This window comes from Panthera pardus, unplaced genomic scaffold (assembly GCF_024362965.1).
Source record: "Panthera pardus isolate Hobbes unplaced genomic scaffold, ASM2436296v1 HiC_scaffold_24, whole genome shotgun sequence".
Taxonomy (NCBI): domain Eukaryota; kingdom Metazoa; phylum Chordata; class Mammalia; order Carnivora; family Felidae; genus Panthera; species Panthera pardus.
In genome coordinates, this window is record NW_026526810.1 from 55,320,964 (window position 1) to 55,341,735 (window position 20,772).

A 20,772-nucleotide genomic window follows, 5' to 3' on the forward strand; every position below is an offset into this window, starting at 1 on the left:
AAAACACCGTTAAGAAAAAACATAGTCAACAGTTAATCTGGGAGAAAAGATTTACAAGTCACATATCTAACAAAAGACTGGTATTCAGACTATACATATAAAATCCATCTTTAAAGTAGAACCAATTTAATAACTGAAATGCATTATATGCTAAATGAAAGCAGACACACTCAAAAGGCCACACATACTATATGATGCAATGTATATGATATCATGGAAAAGGCAAAACTACTGGGCTGGAAAACACATCAGTGGTTACCAGGGATTGGGAGTGAGCCTAAGTGTTGAACTACAAAGGGAGAGCATAAAGAAATTCTATGGAGCAATGGAACTATTGGATATTTTGGTCACAGTAATGGTTACATGTCCCTATTCGATTGTGAAAACTATACACCAAACAAATTTTACTATATGTTAAATAAAAAATATTTAAATAGATCTTTTAAAAAATTAAATAGTAACTAAGTAAACTTGCCATGGGGAGCATTTTATTCAGATGCAAAAACAACTATTTATATTTATTAGTTTTAAAGAGTAAAGACAAGCTCCAGAGAAGTTTACCGGTGCTGTGACTGCAGTCGTTCCAGTGGCTCAGCCTTCTGTTGAATCCCTTCCTGAAATATCTTATCTGCTTTCTTAAAGTTTTCTCTAGCTTCATATTCTTCAGCCCATGAGATATAGAACTGAGCAAGTGAAACACCAATCCCTTGGTTGTGTAAGTAACTGTACATATCCAGAGGCTCATTGCATAAATGCCCCTGTAACAAATTAAAAGCATTAAGAGTTAACCAATTTCTATTCATTTACTGTCTATTATGTGCTAAAAAAATCACTGGCATTACTATATGTAGTTTCTGCATTGAAAAAATATGTATTTATTATAATATAACGTTATAAGGGCCATACTGGTAAGACCTAAAAAGTAGACAGAAGAGATTAAGTTGTAAGAAAAAGGGATGAGAAGACTTCAAGAAGGTATGACATTTGAGTGTGGCCCTCAAGGAGGAATAGACTTATATCTGGTAGAAAATGGCAATGGAAAGGCATTCCAGACAGAGAAAATAGTATAAGCAAAGACAGAGAAGACTAAAAGTTTGTGGGGATCAGACAAGACAGGAGTTTGGGAAAAAAAGGTGTGACAGGTCTTAAATGTCAAGCTAATCGATTTTAAATTTACCTGATACCCAATGCATGTGTGTTCCCGTGGGAGAACTCTAAGCAAAGGAATGATATGGTCAAATCTGCATTTTACAAGCGATCTTTTAAGACCAGCTATATATAATGCAGACAATTCTAGTAGTAAGAAGGTGGGGGAACATGTCAATAAAAATCCTGTACCATTAACAGTTTGACATATTTTCTTCAGTCTTTTTTTCCCTTAAGGAAAAAAAAGGAACATATATCATTTTAAATAGCATAAAAGGATTTTTATCATTTATAAAATTTTAATCATAAGGAAATTTTAATTCCACTTAGCAGTTCAGGGTTCATTTTTCCATGCTTCTGCTTACTCTTTATCACTTTCAGATGGATGAATAATGTTCTATCTAGTAATCTTCCATCATTTAACCATTCCCCTATTTTTTGGATATACAGCTTCTACTTTACCCAGATAGAAAATAATTCTATGACAAATATCTTTTTTTTAAATATTTTCTTTTAAGTCTATTTGAGAGACAGAGTGAGAGAGAGAGTGAGAGAGAGAGAGAGAGAGAGAGAGAGAGAGCATATGCAATTGGGAGACGGGCAGAGAGAGAGAGGGAGAGAGAGAATCCCAAGCAGGCTCTGCACTGCCAGCACAGAGCCTGATGTGGGGCCTGAACCAACAAACCATGAGACCATGACCTGAGCTGAAATTAAGAGTCAGAGGCTTAACTGACTGAGCCCCCATACCCACTGGGTACCCCTGTAACAAATATCTTCATGCACACCACCTTTCATGTTTTATATTATTCCCTTAAGATAAATATCTAGAAGTAGAACTATGTTAAAAAGTAACAAATTGCTTTCTAAAAGGGTTATACAAATTCAAAATGCTAGTAATTATTCCCAAATACTAATTTCACAGAAAATACCTATTTTAAGTTTCTAATTTCATATAAAAATGGCATTTCAGTGTTCTAATTAGGAGTTCTTACACTACTAAGGAGGCTAACATTTTCTCCTGTTTATTTACTAAATATAGTTTCTCTCATCTCTCCTGATTGTCTGGCCTGGGTTAAGTCCTCATTCTATGTATTCCCTTCTACACAACTCGATACTTCTCTCTTTCTCTTTTGTGACAATTAAATGCTTAACATCTGTCTTTCCCAATAAAGTAGGCTCCACAAAGGCACAAAACATTGCTATCCACTATATCTCCAGTTCCTAACCAGGGTCTGGTAGAAAAAGGTTGAATAAATGAAATGCTCCACTTATATCTTTGACAAAAACAATTAATATTTCATAGTTTAATTTTGTAGTAAGTCAGTAAATGGAGTTCTCTGCTTATCCCAATTAGTGATGTTTTCCCATATGTGATGGTGATTCAAAGTTATAATTCTGAATATGTTATCAGTATCAGATCTGGTCTTTGATATCTGTTACTACATAAATAAAGGTTAACATTGACTGCACTTGTTAATGGCTTTCTGAATAGCTCTGGTTCAGCATAAAACAGCCAATAAAGATCAGGTTATTCCAGAGTGCTGAATGAGATCACTTAAGAAATAACATAAATAAAAGGACCACATGGTTAGATTAATATATCCAAAAGTTAAATAAATCTTTTTGGTAACCCCTAACAAGCCAACTAAAACAATTTTATACTTTTAACTCAAAATCCTGGATATTTTCTAAGAACAAATTTTTCCTTAGCTAGATTGTAGTCATTCCTTATAAAAATAACTCTTGGAGTGGAGAAAGTTTTCTGCAAAGCAAAAGAAAGGAGTAGAGTGAAGAACCCAAATGTTACTCCTCTTGACCATAAGGGAAAAAATAAAAACAGCAAAATAGATTAATATGCTTGCTAACTATCTACTACGTTCCAATTATTGCTGATCATTTGAATATGAGGGGTGTCTAGACCAGTACTTCTCAAACTAGACTGCCTGTGGTAAAGGGGCCAGTTTCGGTGTGTGTGTGTTTAAAGTTTCCATTCCATTGTTGACTGGTATTTTTAAAAATTACAATAGAAATAGAAGTCACTAGAAAAATGATGATGTGTTTGGATGTTGTGGTAATGTCAAATTTGTTAACCAAACCTCTAAATGCTTATTCGGAACTTTTATCTTGAACACTCCACGGACCATTCTTTCAGTAGCACTAGTCTAGACTATGCTGTTTATGTTATGACAATGTCATTACTCTTTAGTGCCAGCACCAGGTTAGCATTTATGAACATAAAAATTATTCCAATTGTTACTTTTAATAGTTCCAAGTAAATATAATCATAGAATCCTAGGATTAAGAGTTACTTTAGAGGTTTATCTAGTCCAAACCTTTAATAAATCACACATAAGAACATTATATAAGTTAAGAGTATTATATAGGATAGAATGAAAAACAAAATCCATCAGCATGCTACCAGGGACCATAGTCCCCATGCTAACAAATCTGTTTAGCATTCTTTGGATATCATCCTTTGTCATAAATTCCTATCACTGATATTTCTAAGATAATTTCTCCAACTTGTCAATAATGATGCCAAAATATGTCAAATGTCCTACGGAAACCAAGATAGGTATGCCTTCAGGATTTACCTAATTTCCTTTATTAGTAATATTTGAAGGTTTTTTTAAAATTTCTTTTTAGTGTTTATTTTTGAGAGGAAGAGAGAGCGCGCAAGTGGGGAGTGGCAGAGAGGGAGAGAGGAAGACACAGAATCTGAAACAGGCTTCAGGCTCTGAGCTGTCAGCACAGAGCCCAATGCAGGGCTTGAACTTGGGAAGAGCAGGTCATGACCTGAGCTGAAGTCGGATGCTTAACCAACTGAGACACCCAGGTGCCCCTGAACTTTTTTTTTTTTTTTTTTAATGTTTATTTATTTTTGAGAGAGAGAGAGAGAGAGAGATAGAGCACAAGTGGAGGATGCTTAACCTACTGAGCCACCTAGGAGTCCCTATTTGAAGTTTAAGATAAGCTCTCAAGAGATATGTTTTAGCCAGAAATTTTATCAATTTTAAATGTCAGTATTTTATATTATAACGCTTGTTGTAAATATTCTATTATTTTGAATTATTTAGTGTTATAGAATTATCTATTTTTATAGATTTTTATTATTATTATTTTTTGTAGAGAGAATGCACAAGTGGGAGAGGGGAACAGTGAGAGAGAAAGAGAGAGAGAGGGGGAGAGAGAGAGAGAGAGAGGGGGAGAGAGAGAGAGAGAGAGAGAGAGAGAGAGAATCTTAAGAAGACTTCATGCTCAGCATGAAGCCTGACGTGAGGCTCGTTCCCATGACCCTAGGATCATGACCTGAGCTGAAATCAAGAGTCAGATGCTCAACTGACTGAGCCACGCCTATTTTTTATTTTTATTTATTTAAGTTTATTTATTTATTTTGAGAGAGTCCATGCACAAGAAGAGGAGGGGCAGAGAGACAGGGAGAGAGAGAATCCCAAGCAGGCCCCATGCTATCAATGCAGAGCCCCATGTGGGGCTCGAACCCACAAACCACAAGATCATGACTGAGCCAAAATCAAGAGCCAGATGCTCAACTGACTGAGCCACCCAGGTGGCCCCCTATTTTTTTATTTTTATTTTTATTTATTTATTTATTTTAATTTTTCCCTATTTTTAATTTTTAATAATTTATTTTTATAAGTATCTAATTATCCATTATCTAGTTATCTATTATCTAACATTCTAGACTAAATATTTATCACTTATTCTAATCTCTTTTAGGATAAAATCAATGAAGTAAATACCTAGGAAACCCACATCATTATTTTATTTGAAGATGTTTTCATAAAAAAATTTTCTAGATAAAAGAACTACATGTCAAATGAGACAGTACAAAGTGGTCAGGCAGATATTTTTGGATGTAGCAATATACTACATAAAAAACATTTACCTTTTTATGGTAATGATTCTCAAAAAGGAGACAAAGGAATACCAGAATCACCTACCAAAACTTGTTCCCAAACAATCATGCTACTGCCATGTGTTGGCTCCTACACACCCTCCCCGCCAGCACAGTTGCATGGCCCTATGATCACTTTTAAAGGGGTAAAAAACCCTTACATTAAAATCTATCTTTAAATAGAGCCAATTTAACAAACATTGAGTATTTACTAAATGTTTAGTATCTATTAAATGGCTTGAGTGTTGCCATTTTCTGGTGTGTACCAGACAGCTCTAGAAAAAAATCTCTTCGTTTAATATTTTATTTTTTAAAATTTCTTTTAATATTTATTCATTTTTGAGAGACAGAGAGAGACAGAGTGTGAATGGGGGCGGGGCAGAGAGAGAGAGGGAGGCACAGAATCTGAAGCAGGCTCCAGGCTCCAAGCTGTCAGCACAGAGCCTGACGCGGGGCTCGAACCCACAAACTGCGGGATCATGACCTGAGCTGAAGTAGGCTGCTTAACCGACTAAGCCACCCAGGAGCCCCTCTTGGTTTAATATTTTAAACTCAGATGGCACTTGAGGAACGACTTACCAATTTGAGCCAGAGACTAAGAAATCGAGGATCATTATAGTATCGTTTTTCTCCTTGCAGCGCTTCAACAGCTCTTTCTAATAATGTTGACATATTACTCTCTTTCCCCCCCTGAGGATAGTTCTGCTCTGTCCAATTAATATACCTGAATGGAAAGGAAAAAAATAATTTTAAAGTTTAATGTGTACTTTTGTTCTTGCACCAAGACCCATTCTTGACTTTCTTAGGCAGAAATATCTAATATATTGGAAGTATGTTTATTTAGAGGTCCTCAATGTCATGTCCTAAGTCTAAATCCCTCGAGCTTTACCAAATATTGCTAACATATACCTCTGGGAAATAAAGAGGATGGGGATAAAAAGGGTGTAGCTCTCAGCTGCCTGCCACAAAGTTGAAATTTCTTCAGTCCTGAACACCTCAAGAAGAAACACTATGGTTATTCTGTCTCTCCATGTCCCCAAGACACCACTTTGTACTCTGACATACTTCTGGATACCCTAATTTGAGAAGTATGGTCATAAGGACTCATTTGTTAAGTTTCTATTGCCCTTGTTAAATAAAAAAGACCCACCTATCCCAAACATCCAGAGGATCATTTCCAGTGTAAAATCGAATTTCAGATTCAAATGCCCTGAAATTTAAACAGAAAATGTTAGCATAAGCAATAGCGATGACAGCCAAATAAATATGTCACACCTCCATTTTTATTAATTTTTTTAAGTATTTAACATCAATTCAAATAACTGCACTGGAGTTTGAGGCTTTGTTAAATAGAAAGAAAAATAGAAATCATCAAGATTCTTCCAGATAACAAAACAGGAGGGACAAAACATGTAGAAATTAAATAAACAAATTCTAAGACAACATATCAAAAAACAGAATTACACAGCAGTTTAAAGCTCGGGAACAAGACTCCCCAGGTTCAAATGCAGCTCCACTCATCGCTAGCAGAGTGACATTAAACAAGCTGTTTAAATTCTATTTTCAGTCTCTTCATCTGTAAAATGGGGATAATAATACAGAAACCCCCCCTTTCTGTGTAGGGGGATACTTTCCAAGACACCCAATGGATGCCTGAAATCCAGGATACTTTCAAAACCTATATATATTTTGTTTCATTCCTGTACATACATACCTATGAACAAGTTCAATTTATAAATTAGGCATCGTAAGGGATTAACAACAACAATAACAAAATAGAACAATTACAACAATATACTATAATAAGAGTTATGTGAATGTGGTTTCTCTCTCAAAATACCTTATTGTTACTATGCTCATCTTTCATCTTCTTCTTGTGAGGATGTGAGATGATAAAATGCCAACATCATGAGATGAAGTGAGGGTAATGATGTAGGCACCGTAATGTAGCATTAGACTACTACTGACTTCTGACAATATGTCAGAAGGAGGGTCATCGGATTCTGGACTGCAGTTGATAGTGAGTAAGTGAAACTGAGGAAAGTGCAACCACAGAAAAGGCAGGACTACTGTAGCAACTATCTATCTTATTAAGTTGATTACTCTTAGTATAAAGTGCTTAAACAGAATGTACTCAATAAATGAGAGCTATTATTTTATATGTATATAGTAGTATTGAACTAAACATACACAAACACACAAACACAGAAGTAAGAATTTTAAAGTAAAATTCCATGGGTAACATCAGTCAGAGAAGAATAATACCAATATGTACTTTGGGGAGTGCTTCAAAGAAAGCATAAAATTTTACTTTGTAAAGAGCTGGGAAAGGCAGGGCTACGATTAAGTTAAGACTGACCAGTTAGAACAGAGGGAAGTACTAGGTAATAAACCACACTTTAGATAAATGTTTCATCAATAATAGCTGTATAAAGGGTTATGTCAGAATTACAAAATAGTTCCTGACACAAAGGAATTTATACTCCAATAAGAAAGACAAAGTATAGGGGCGACTGGGTGGCTCGGTTGGTTGAGCATCCGACTCTGGCTCAGGTCATGATCTCAAGGTTCGTGGGTCCACGTTGGGCTTTGCACTAGCGGCGTGGAGCCTGCTTCGGATTCTCTGTCTCCCTCTCTCTCTCTGCCCTTCCCCTACTCGCTCTCTCTCTCTCTCTCAAAAATAAACAAACATTGGGGCGCCTGGGTGGCTCAGCTGGTTAAGCCTCTGACTTCAGCTCAGGTCATGATCTCACGGTTTGTGAGTTCGAGCCCCGTGTCGGGCTCTGTGCTGACAGCGTGGAGCCTGGAGCCTGCTTCGGATTCTGTGCCTACCTCTATCCCTGACCCTCCCCAGCTTGCGCTCTGTCTCTCAAAAATAAATAAACATTAAAAAAATAAATAAATAAAAATAAACAAACATCAAAAATAAAAGACAAAGTATACAAATGAAAAATTAACCCACAATACAAAGTGGTATAGTATATTACAGTTGCCAAGAATGGAAAGTAAAGCCTTTGAGAAGCAAAAGGAGGTATCACAGAAGCAGCATCAGAAGGTGGGACTCTGAAGGAACCAGAAAATTTCAAAGAAAAGTGGAGTTTTCCAAGAAATCAGCATTGAATAAAGTTGTAAAAGTGGGAGAGTTTATCAAGAGGAAATTGAGCTATAAGACAGTTAGTATTGGGAATAGGTGGAGATATCTGGAGAAGTAAGAAGGGCATGCTTTAAATGTAAATTTAAAGACTTTGGGTGCCTGGCTGGCTCAGTTGAAAGAGCATGCAACACTTTATCTCAAGGTTGTGAGTTCAAGCCCCTTGTTAGGCATACAGATTACCTTAAAAAAAAAAAAAAAAAATTAAAAATAAAGACTTTGGGTTCCATCTGCTCAAGCTACTACTGACTCTTTAATTGGAGAATATCTTGGGGTGCCTGGGTGGCTCAGTCAGTTAAGTATCTAACCTCAGTTCAGGTCATGATCTTGTGGTTTGTGGGTTCAAGCTCCATGTCCAGCTCTGTGCTGACAGCTCGAAGCCTGGAACCTCCTTCGGATTCTGTGTCTCCCTCTCTCCCTGCCTCTCCCACACTCGCACTCTCTCTTTCTCAAAAATAAAAATAAACATTAAAAAAAAAATTGGAGAATATCTTAAATATGATAAGTAAAGACTTCAAAAAGATCAATTAAGTAACATTTTAGGAATAAAAGAATTTATATAAGGAACTACAATTATGAAACTAATATGGTGATTTAAGTATGACATGATGATGGGATTACCTGCCAAAATGGTGAAAAAATAAAATCTAAGACACTACTGATAAATATCACCAACCCTCCAAATTTCTCTGTAGATGCAATGCAATCCAACCAAAACCTCACAAGGCTCTGTTCTTAAAACTGACAAGATTTTAAAATTTGTTTGGAAAAGCAAAGGACCTAAAATAGCCAAAACAAATTTAAAAAAGAACAACAAAAGGTGGAGAACTCACTCTACCCTAAGTCAAGATTTACTATATAAAGCTAATCAAGACAATATGTAATATGTAATTGGTGAAAGGATAAGCAATTGGATCAATGGAAGAGAATACAGTCCAGAAATATCCACACACATAGTCAAATGATTTCTTTTTCACAAGGGTCCCAAACCAGTTCAGTGGGGAAAAAGAAAAAAAATCTCTTCAACAAATGGAGGCAGAACAACTAGAAATCCATATTGGGGGGTGGGGGGTGGGCAGAAAGAACTTTTCCAGTCTTACAGTGTACACAAGGATAAATTTAAGATGAATCATAGACTGAAACATAAAAAGTGAAACAATAAAGCTACTAGAAGAAAACACAGGAGAGTATCTTTGCAACTTTGGATCTTTGCAAAGATCTAAAGACACAAAAAAAGCACTAACCATAAAAGAAAAACAGTAATTCATTAAGCTTAATCAAAATGAAAAATGTCTGCTCATCAAAAAACACCACTGAGAAAACAGGCAACCATGAACTGGAAGAAAATGTTTGCAACACATTATTTGATAGAAGTCTTGTACACAGACTAGGTAAAGGTCTCCTGCAATCCAATTTTAAAACTGGGCAGAATGTCTAAACAAATACACCACAAAAGAGATTTAAAAGGCCAATAACTGGGTGCCTGGGTGGCTCAGTTGGTTGAGCATCAGACTCTTAATTTTGATTCAGGTCAGGATCCCAGTGTTGTGGGACAGAGCCCCTGTGTCAGGCTCCATGCTCAGTGTAGAGCTTAAGCATCTCTCTTTCTTTCCCTCTGCCCCTCTCCCCCAGTCATGCATGCATTCTCTAGAAAGAAAGAAAAAAAGAGTAAAATCTATGATCTATTAATAAAAAAAAAAAAAAAGGCCAGTAACCATGAGAAAAAGTGCTCACCATCATTAATCACCAGGGAAATCACAAGTAAAACCATAATATTATTACATACCCACCAAAATGGCTAAAATGAAAGACTGGCACCACCAAAATACTGAAGTAGATTTGGAGAAGGCAAACTCTCATACATAGCTGACAGAAGTGTAAGATGTTATAATCTCTTTGGAAAACTGCCAGTTTCTTAAAAAGTTATACATTCATTTTATTTTTTTAAGCTTATTTTTGAGAGTGAGAGTGCAGGCATATGGGGGAGGGACAGAGAGAGAGAGACTCCCAAGCAGGCTCCATGCTGTCAGCGCAGAGCCTGATGTGGGGCTCAAACCTATGAACCTCCAGATCATGACCTGAGCCGAAGTCCAATGCTTAACCAGCTGAGGAACCCAGGTGCCCCAAAAAGTTAAACATATTTATATGACCCATCAGTTTCAGTTCTATTCTTTTTTTTTTAATGTCTATTTATTTATTATTTTTTTTAATTTTTTTTTAAATTTTATTTATTTTTGAGAGAGAGAGAGAGAGAGAGAGAGAGAGAGAGAGAGACAGAGCACAAGTGGGGGAGGGGCAGAGAGAAAGGGAGACAGAATCTGAAGCAGGCTCCAGGCTCTGAGCTGTCAGCACAGAGCCCGATGTGGGGCTTGAACCCACGAACCGTGAGATCATGACCTGAGCTGAAGTCAGTTGCTTAACTGACTGAGCCACCCAGGCGCCCCTTTAATGTTTATTTTTGAGAGAGAGCTGCATGCAGAGAAGGGGCAGGGGGGCAGAGGGGAGAGGGACAGAGGATCCGAAGCAGGCTCTGTGCTGACAGTAGCAAGCCTGATGAGGGGCTCGAACTCACAAACTGCGAGATCATGACCTGAGCCAAAGTCAGACTCTTAAACAACTGAGCCACCCAAGCATCCCCCAACAGTTCTAAGAGAAATGAAAATCTATGTCCACAAAAATCCTTGTACAAGAATGTCCCCAATAGCTTTATTCATGAAGCACAAAACAGTAAAGAATCGAATGTCCATCAATTAATAAATGGATAAACAAATGAAATACTGCTCAGTAATAAAAAGGAACAATCTGATACATGCAACATGGAAAAGCCTAATAAAACATGCTGAGTGAAAGAAATGCATGACCTCATTTACATAAGCTTCTAGAATAAGCATCAAATGATGCTTATTCTATCATCTATGATGACAGAAATCTGATCATTGGTTTCTTCATGGGGGAGAGGAAGAACACTGATTGGGAATGGGCATGAGAGAACTTTCAGAGGTAATAATGTTCTGTGGGTTGAAGTGCATGTCAAAACTGATTAAATGGTACACTTAAAAATCTGAGCATTCACAGCATGTAAGTTATACTTTAAGAAAAAAAAAATCCCAGACCTGAGAAACTGACTAAATATAATTTGGATGAGAGGGCAATGAGTAAGATCATTCAAGTGAATTTTGGTACCATTAACCAAAATGGAGTAGAAGAAGGAAGATCATTTATAAGAGAAGTGATTCAGTATTTAATACATTAGTGATTATATGTTACGAGTAGATAAAAAGACATTTAGAAGGCAAATAAGAGATGTAAATAGCTGTTAAACAATCCCGGAAAATGTGAATATGTAAGGACACACAGGGCAATGAACAAAAGACTTAGATAAAATGCAATAAGAAGCCAATAAGAAAAAAGGAAGGTTCGAGAAGTGGAAACACTAGTACAGTATCACAGAAACCAGGAAGAAGAGTTAACAATACAACACCACAATCTTTTGATACTTTTAAAGATCCAAAGAGATGAACGAGGACGTTCATTACATTATAACCCCAAATTTATGATAACTTGACTATGATGGCGAAATTTTTTTGTCAGAGATTCAAGGTAGGAAAGGATATTTTAGTTCACTTTTTTGAAAAAAGCTTATTTAGGAAAGTAAGTTCTATAGGTCCATTTGAATAATGCAGTACAGTTGACCCTTGAACCACATGGGTTTGAACTGTGTGGGTTTATTTATATGGAGATGTTTTCCAAGTAAATAGTATATAGTTCTATAAATATATTTTCTCTTCTTTCTGATTTTCTTAACAACATATTCTTTTCTGTAGTTTACTTTATTGTAGTATAGTATATAATACATATACAAAATAAGTGTTAACTGTTTATGTTATGTATCAGTAAAGCTTCCAGTCAACAGGAGGCTTTTATTTATTTATTTTTAAGTTTACTTATTTATTTTGGGGGTGGGGAGGGGGAAGGGCAGAGAGTGAGAGAGAGAGAGAATCCCAAGCAGGCTCTGCACTGATAGTGAAGAGCCTGATGTGGGGCTCAATTCCACCAACAGTGAGATCATGACCTGAGCCAAAATCAAGAGTCAGAGGCTTAACCGACTGAACCACCCAGATGCCCCAACAGTAGGCTTTTAATAAATTTTGGGGGAGTTGAAAGTTATAAATGGATTTTCTACCGCTTGGGGAGTCGGTGCCCCTAGCCCCTGTGCTATCCAACTGTAGTATTTTTTGGCTTTTCTTTTTTCAGAGTTTATTAAATCATCAATGAGACACTTTCTAGTATAAATTTAATTTCTCTCAGGTTTATATTTTTCTTTGGAGGTCACTATTTCTTTTTTGGCACATTCTCAAAAATACTTTCCTAGAAAGTTAAAAATTGAGTATACAAGATAGCAGATCCCCTCTCTCTGAGTACTCAAAATCCAAGGAAGCGATTTCTCTAACTGGTTATTATTAAAGAGTTAATTCTATTTAGGGATCCAGAATGACATGATACTTTTGGTAAATACTGTAATATGATACTTGCTTTACTTTGCTTCTCATTGTCCCCTGTATAAGATGTATCATTTTATTTTATTTAAAAAAAAATCTTTTTTATTTTTTGAGAGAGACAGAGACAGCAAGCAGGGGAGAGGCAGAGAGAGAGAGAGGGAGATAGAGAATCCCAAGCAGGCTCCACACTATCAGCATGAAGCCCGATGCGGGACTCAAACTCACGAACTGTGAGATCATGACCTGAGCCGCAACCAAGAGTTGACACTTAACCGACTGAGCCACCCAGGTGCCTCAAGATGTATTTTTTTTTTAAGTTAATTTGTTTATTTTGAGAGAGAGAGAGAGAACAGGGGAGAGACAGAGACAGGGAGGGAGAGAGAGAATCCCAAGCAGGCTCCACACTGTCAGCACAGAGCCCAAAGTGAGTGGGGCACAATCTCATGAACCTCGAGATCATGACCTTAGCTAAAACCAAGAGTCAGAAGCTTAACCAACTGAGCCACCCAGACGCCCCAAGATGTACTTCTATTGATACAAAAGTTTGGCTGCTCCATAACATAATGAAATGAAATCCTATACTCTTGTTCGTAATCGCACTCAGGGAGATCTTTAGATAGCTGTTGTGTGATGAAAAAGCAGGTGGAGAACAGATTCTCACACTATCAACTTTGAAAAGTACTCCTTATGCCAACCTGCATGGATCCACACCTACATTACTAACCACAGTTAGGGATGAATGATGACAGGTTCACCCCAAACCGTTCTACACACCGTTTCTGTTGCTGAAGAGTAGTGTTACAGGCAGATTCTTGCTGTGCCAATGCTCCCTGAAGCGTAGACATGATCCGCCCCTGCCTTAAGGGTTGGACATTTTCTTTACTCAGCTCCCACTCATCTCCCTCCAAAGACATGGCTTCACTGTGAAGACAGAAACAAAAACAATACTAATAACGCATTATTTTATCACTAGATTATTACAAATGCTTTCAGATAAGTGATTATTCATGATCTTTGAGCTGAATATGGTGGGCTGGCACATTAGTAGTGTTCTTATACTCCTAAGCTTCTGAGCCTTTCTATGACCTGGTTTCCAAGTTTATGGCTGTAATATTGCCTAACGGAAAAGAGAATGTGACTAGGATACTGTGGACAGTTCTAAGAGTAAAGTTTAAGCCAGGAAGAAAAGAAGGGGAAAAAATTATAAATTTGGCAAGGTAGATAAAAAGCAGTTCTATGCTTACCACTAATGCATCATCCCATTTAAAGTTAGCAAATAGTTTGTTGGACTAACACCCCATGTTTCAACTGATGGCTTAAAACTGAAACTGGAATGAATACGTATTTCCCAGAGAGGGGACAAAGATACAATTTAGTGATCACAACTGGTCCCCACCACTCCAATTCTGTTAAGCCTGTTGATGGGGAAATTCCCACAAGTTTTTTGAAGGCAATCACCATAGGGGGTATGTGCTCTGAACTTCAGAGTTATGCAATTGTCAGATAGAAGCCCACTTCTGGCTCTGGGACATCATCTCTGAGTTTAAAACTGAGAAACAGGAACTAATCCTCAAAATAAAGTGAAAGTTATGTGTGACCTCAATCTAGATGAGAACTAAAGAAAGTAAACTCTGAGTGATTAATAATTTAGGTTGTAACTACTCACAACTTTTTAACTATATTGTGTGACTCCTATAAATGTAAGGGCTGTGCCATTTTGATTTGTTGTTGTTTGTTTGTTTATTTATTTTGAGACAGAGAGAAAGAGTGCAAGCAGGGGAGGGAGAGGGGGACAGAGGATCTGAAGCAGGCTCTGTGCTGAGAGCAGAAAGCTGGATGTGGGGCTCAAACTCACGAACCTGAGATTGTGACCTGAACTGAGGTTGGACCCTTAATTGACTGAGCCATCCAAGCACCCCAGCACATCATTTAGTTTTCTATCCCCATGGTCTAATATAGGATCTGACGCTAGTAAGCACTGAATAAATGTTTGCTGAGTTCATCTGAAATTCTTCTCTTGATTGTGAAATAGCAATTAAACTATCTCAACTAATGTCCCAAACTGAGCTGGGACTGCTCCCATCCCTTCCTGCTCTTGTCTCTTCCCAGACCTGCTCCTCCCACAGTCTTCCTTCATCTCAAATAAATGGCACTTTCATTTTTCCAGTTACACAAGCCAAAAATCTCAGTGCCACCCTTAACACCCCTCTCACTACCACCCTACCTCCAGTCAGGGAGCAAATCCTGTTGGCTCTACCTTCAAAACAGATCCAGGAACCAACCTCTCGTCTCCACTGTCTCTAGTCTGGCTCAAGTTACCATCTTCTCTTGCCTGGATTATTTCAATAACCTCTTAACTGGTCTCCCTGCTTTCATCCTTTTCTGCCTTAAGTCTTTTCAACACTGTAGCCCACAATCCTATTTAAATCCATAACAGATCATGACTTTCCTCTGCTCAAAACCTTCCAGTGACTTTCAAACCTGAGTAAAAGCCAAGTCCTTAGAATGCCTGCATCGTCACCTTCACCTTTTACTCTCCTGGCTCACTTGGCTCCAGCTACACTTGCCAGGTGCTGCTCCCTCCCCCAACCCTCACCCTCCAAATCTCTGTACTTCCCCCCAGATACACGCATGACTAGCTCTTGAGTTCCCTTCAAGTCTTGACCCAAATGAGACTTTCTTAGTGAGACTCCTGTTCAAAACTATCTACAACTGCACCAACCCCCCTACTCCCCACCATTTTAGTTCTTCTAGGACTGACCACCTATCTTTCTAGTTTATTGATCTTGGTTATTGTCTGTTGCTCCCACCTCAGAACTTAAATTTCACAAGGGCAGGGGTTTTTGTGTTTTTTGCTTATTTGCCATACTAGCGCTTAGTAGGTGGTCAATAAGTATTTGTTGCATGAGTTAAAGAACCCTCCATATGGCATTTATCTAAGTATTGTGGACCCCATAACGAAAACGCATACAGAATTCCAACCTGGAAGAACTGATATATATTTAAATAAGGAAAAGCAGCAAGCATGCAAAGAAGGGCTTTTTAGATTTCTGACCATGCCATTGACATGGAAGCACCTACCACTTGTTGGGCACTTATTTGGAGGCAGTTAATTTCACAGATACTTTGAATTCACCAGCATTTTCCATATTAAGACAAGTCCAAGGTCAAAGAGCTAGCAAACGTCTGAGCTGAGAGACACAGACCACACTACAAATTCCAAGTTCCTTGTACCACTGGGGTCGCACAGCCACCTTAGCTTTGAAGCTGGGTGCAGCGGGGTTCTCACGTGCCCTCACCCCACTGAGGTTTTACCGAGGCTTCACATCCACCCCTCGCGACTCCAGCAGGAGGGAGGCTCCAGTCGGGCCCGCTCTTCTCCCGACCGTGTTCCCCTTGACTGCTCTTGATCCGAGCCTCTGACACCGACTAGGCACCCTCGGGTCTCGCAGGCCCAGCTCCCGGCAGCCCTTCTCGCGTACCTACCTCAGAGCACCCCCTTCCTTCTTCATCGCCGCCATCCTGCATTCCGGGTTCAGGCCCTCGTCCTGCCGCAAGCCTTTCCTCAGGGCCGCAGAACGCCTGGGCTTCCTTCTGCAACCTGCGCTTAGAGATAATGAAGAGACAAGAAGGACAAAAGCGTGCCCTTGACTCCTTCGCAAAGCAGCCACCTCAAACCCTCCAAGTTTCAAATTTAACGGTCCCGCGCGGACGACGTGAATACGCCCCTCCGTCCCTTCGTACTCGCGTCTTTCTCCCAAGGAATTCTGGGGCTTGTAGTTTAGCCCGGGTTTAGTCCACGCAGTCGCCATGCACAATGGGAGTTGTAGTTTCCGGGGAGTCTGTGGCTGCTCAGTCCGCTCAGGTAGTGGCGGTATAAATTGTCTGCGAGCGCTCTAAAGCCAGTTTCTGAACCGAGCGAGGGACACTTTAAGCACCAGAATTTCTTTGATGTTTTGAGCAGAGAGATATCTTTGAGTGCTTGCACTTGGCTGGACTCTTCTTAGGTGGCTGGCCAGGCTGTGATCACCCTTGCTGTCCGACTCAAGTTGCTCATATGTCCACAGCTTAGGGAGCTCTGACCCAGCTGTTTCGTGCCTAACCTTTGAAATCAGAAAAGCTGAACTCTAGTTCTGTAAAAATTGTACCAAGTGTGCAGCCTTAGGCAAAGTCACATACTCTCTCTGACCTTCAAATTTCCTCATCTGTAATGTGATGCATTGCCTTTATTGCATAGTCCGCACACAGAAAATACAGCTATGCCTTGGCTGCCAAGGTTTGGCCTCTTTTCCTCTTCAAGACACCAGCCTCCACTGGCATTGGACTCTTAGGGCCAGTTCCAGTTTCCTGAGGAAGAAAATATGGTGGGCTCAGTTGTGGCCAGGGGAGCGACCTTTTGAACAAACCCAGTACAGAGGAGTCCTCTTCCTGTGAACTTAGGGGTGGTGAGAGGTGGCCCTTCCTAGAGTGGGGAACTGGGAGTAGGTGTTCACTACTCCTTGCTTCTTGGTTCTCAGGTTTCTCCAACATTTTTTTTAAGATTTTATTTTTAAGTAATCTCTACACCTAACATGGGGCTTGAACTTAGAACCCTGACATCAAGAGTCACAGCCTTTACCCACTGAGCCAGCCTGTCGCCTCTCCACCTTTTTTTCACACTATGTAAGTTCTTCTTTCTTCTGCATCATCAGGACTCTTGATTGCATTGGAATGGAAATCTGACTCAAACTGACTTACTCAGAAAAAGAAGTTTATTGGCTCATATATAAAAGACTTCAGATGACACTTAATCCAGGACTCATGTCCTGTGGCGTCATCAGGCCTGGGACCTTCTCCATTTCTCACCTCTATTTATATTAGTTTATTGTCATTCTCCATTGAGTAACAGCTACAGGACTTTGTCCTTCCAGGTTCAAGTTCAGACTTAGAAGTCGCTCTCTTTAGCCACTTCCCCGCAGTCACTGGAACTAGTAGATTCAGGATTCTGATTGTTCAGGCCCAAATCATGTGTTTCATCTTGGGAGATGAGAGGCGAAGGGGTGATTCCCCACAGGAAATTTTGGTTTCTCTTTATTTCTAAGTCCTCTAAATCCAAGAAGACTTTCTGGATTATGGGAGAGGTGATATATGGGATTCCCTCTCTGTGTCATTTTATCTCTCATCTCACACCAGTACTAACCTAGTCTCTCATTTCCTTTCCCCAGGGTGTCCTGTTCGCATCTACAACTCCTTATTTTCTGTTGCTTCCTATAAACCATCTTGGAAGTGTAGCATTTGTTCTTTTGATCTCAGTCTTGCTTGTAGCCCCACAAACTGTGGTACAACATGGAACACATTCAAGCTAAACTCTGTTTGTTTCACCAGAGAAGAAGGGAGATAGATTTTTTTAAAAAAGTATGACAGGGGCGCCTGGGTGGCTCTGTCGGTTAAGCGTCCGATTCTTGGTTTCAACTCAGGTCATGATCTCATGGTTTGTGGGTTCTGTTATGGCCAGAATTCGTGATCCCCAAATACCGCCAGGGAGCCGAGTCCGATGTAAAAGCAAAAGAGCCTTTATTTGAGCTAGCTCGAGCTCAATCCCCTACCAGCACCGACCCAGTGGTGAGATACCGGGGAGAGAGAGCGAGTTTCAAAAGGACAAAGGTTTTATTGGGGCCTAGGGGCAGTTGGTGAGGTAATGGCTGTGGCCTCAGCCGATTGGCTGGGGAAGGGTCCGAGTCCTGTTAGGCAGGTGAGCGGGAGGTTACTCAAGGGGAGGAGGCGTGGTCAAGGTGAAGGACACAGAACAAGATGGAGTTGGCCGGGGTAGGCCCACCCTTTCAGGTTCGAGCCCCAAATTGGGCTCTGTGCTGACAGCTTGGAGCGTGGAGCCTGCTTCAGATCCTGTGTCTCCCTCTCTCTTTGCCCTTCCCCCAGTTGCACTCTGCCCCTGTCTCTCTCTCTCTCTCTTCTCTCTCTCAAAAATGAACATTAAAAAAAATAATAAATAAAATGAGATCTATCAGTCTGGCTCACAATCTACCATTAAAAAAATAATAAAAAGGTATGACAGAGGTACTGTATGGATTTATTGGGAACATGAGTTTTTGTTGGACTGGACTGTGGCTGAGTGGTGATTTGGGTCTCAACAGCACCCACCAGTCAGGAAGGAAGTCAGGATTAAGCTCATATACATTTCTGGTCCAAAGAGGGTAAGACAGAGGCTCACATATTTCAGTGTGCTGAGCATGAGTGGGATACAAACAATCTGAACAATGAACCAGACACAGCTCTTGTCTTCTGGCAACTTCAGGTTAGCTGGAGAGACAAATAAACGGGCAATTTCAGTACATTGCTGACATAACCAGAGGTAAATAAACACAGGGGGGCATGGAGACACATACAAAGACCTTCCAGCCCGGGGCTGAGGGAAAGGAGGAAGTCAAGGCAAATTTTGTAGAGAAGATGGTAAACGTGATAGGCAAGATTTGACACAAACTATTGAGAATAACAACACAAGCTGTGTAGCAGCTGAAGTTTTTCTTCAGTATGTGTCCACTTCCTCTCCATTCCCCTGCTCTTTCCACTGACTTCCTGTACCCAGGTCTCACTTCTTTAGACCTCCGTGCTGGCCCATCAAAAACTGCTTATCCTGTGTCCTGTTCTCTCTCACGTAGCTATCACATTGAAAACTTACGAACCAGGGTGCCTGGGTGACTCAGTTGGTTAAGCCTTCGACTCTTGATTTCGGCTCAGGTCATGATCTCACTGTGCTGAGATCCAGCCCTGTGCGGGGCTCTAGACTGGGCCTGGAGCCTGCTTAAGATTCTCTCCCTCCCTCTCCCGCAGCCCCTCCTGAGCATGTGCCCTGTGCATGTGCACACACTCTCTCTCAAAAAAAAAAAAAAAAAAAAGAAAGAAAGAAAAAGAAAACACGAACTAAGTCACACTAAGATGTTAATAATAGTTCAGGCTTGAATGCGGTATTTTGTACCTAATATTCTTTTTTTAATTTTTTTTAATGTTTTATTTATTTTTGAGAGAGAGAGACAGAGTACTAGTGGGGGAGGGAGAGGCAGAGAGAGGAGACACAGAATCCAAAGCAGGCTCCAGGTTCTGAGCTGTCAGCACAAGGCCTGACGCAGGGCTCAAACTCATGAACCGTGAGATCATGACCTGAGCTGAAGTCGGACACTTAACTGGCTGAGCCACCAGGCACCCCTTTCACATCCTGTTCTAAGATGCTAGTAGATTTTATAGGGGAATAAAGGTTGGATTTTCAAATAAACTTCTGAAATGCTTACTTAAATGGGTATCTTTACTGAACGGCTCCCTAGAGCCCTTAATAGGCCAAAGTGCACTATGAATCTCTAAGGGAAAGGGTGTTTTTGTTTTCAATTGCTGCTGTAACAAAATACCATAAACTTGGTAGCTTAAAACAATACAGATTTATCATCTTACAGTTTGGTTGGTCAGAAGTTTGACTCAAGCCTCACTGGGTTAAACAAGGTGTTGGCAGGACTGTGTTTCTGGAAGCCCTTTGGGAGAATTTGTTTCCTCTTTTCCAGTTTTTAGAGGCATTCACTTGTATTCCTTCACTTCCTTCACTTGTGGGCCCCTTCCTACAGCTTCAAAGCCAGCAACACAACATCTGTCTGATCTGGCTTCTGTCACCACATCTCTAACCACAGTCAGGAAACTCTCATTGCTTTTAAGGGCTCATGTAATTATATTGGACCCATCCAGATGATCCAGGATAACCTGTCTATCTCAAGGTTCTGAATGTTAATCACATCTGCCAAGTCCCTTTTGCCACAGGTTCCATGCATTAGGACACGGACATCTTTGGCTGTGATGATTCTGCCTATCACAGGGCGTGTAAAATATGTTGGTGTCTCTGAACACATTTGACCATGAAGAAACCTTTCCACACATCTTTCAGAACAGATTTTGGGCTCTTTGTATTTTAACAGTCGGTCTCAGGAGAAGAAAATTCATAAAGGAATAAATCTTAATGGTGGAATTTCAGGCCCAGTGGTGACTGATAACAGTTGGGGACTAGCAACCCGCTCATTTTTATA

The 20,772-nt window shown here is 39.8% G+C and overlaps 1 protein-coding gene across 2 annotated transcripts in view; it reads right to left on the bottom strand.

Annotated features, from left to right (window-relative positions):
• The window catches only part of BUB1B (BUB1 mitotic checkpoint serine/threonine kinase B), a 50,925-nt gene extending 34,491 nt beyond the window's left edge, over window positions 1-16,434 (bottom strand). The window contains exons 1-5 of one of the 2 annotated variants that reach the window (XM_053889200.1): window positions 16,199-16,434; window positions 13,487-13,633; window positions 6,213-6,272; window positions 5,642-5,786; window positions 562-758 (exon numbers count right to left, since the gene is read on the bottom strand). In XM_053889200.1, coding sequence (XP_053745175.1) covers window positions 562-758; window positions 5,642-5,786; window positions 6,213-6,272; window positions 13,487-13,633; window positions 16,199-16,233 — 584 coding nt within the window. In that variant the 5' untranslated portion in view covers window positions 16,234-16,434. The remainder of the gene's footprint in view (window positions 1-561; window positions 759-5,641; window positions 5,787-6,212; window positions 6,273-13,486; window positions 13,634-16,198) is intronic. The other variant, XM_053889199.1, reaches the window with a different exon arrangement.
• Window positions 16,435-20,772: the final 4,338 nt, after the last annotated feature.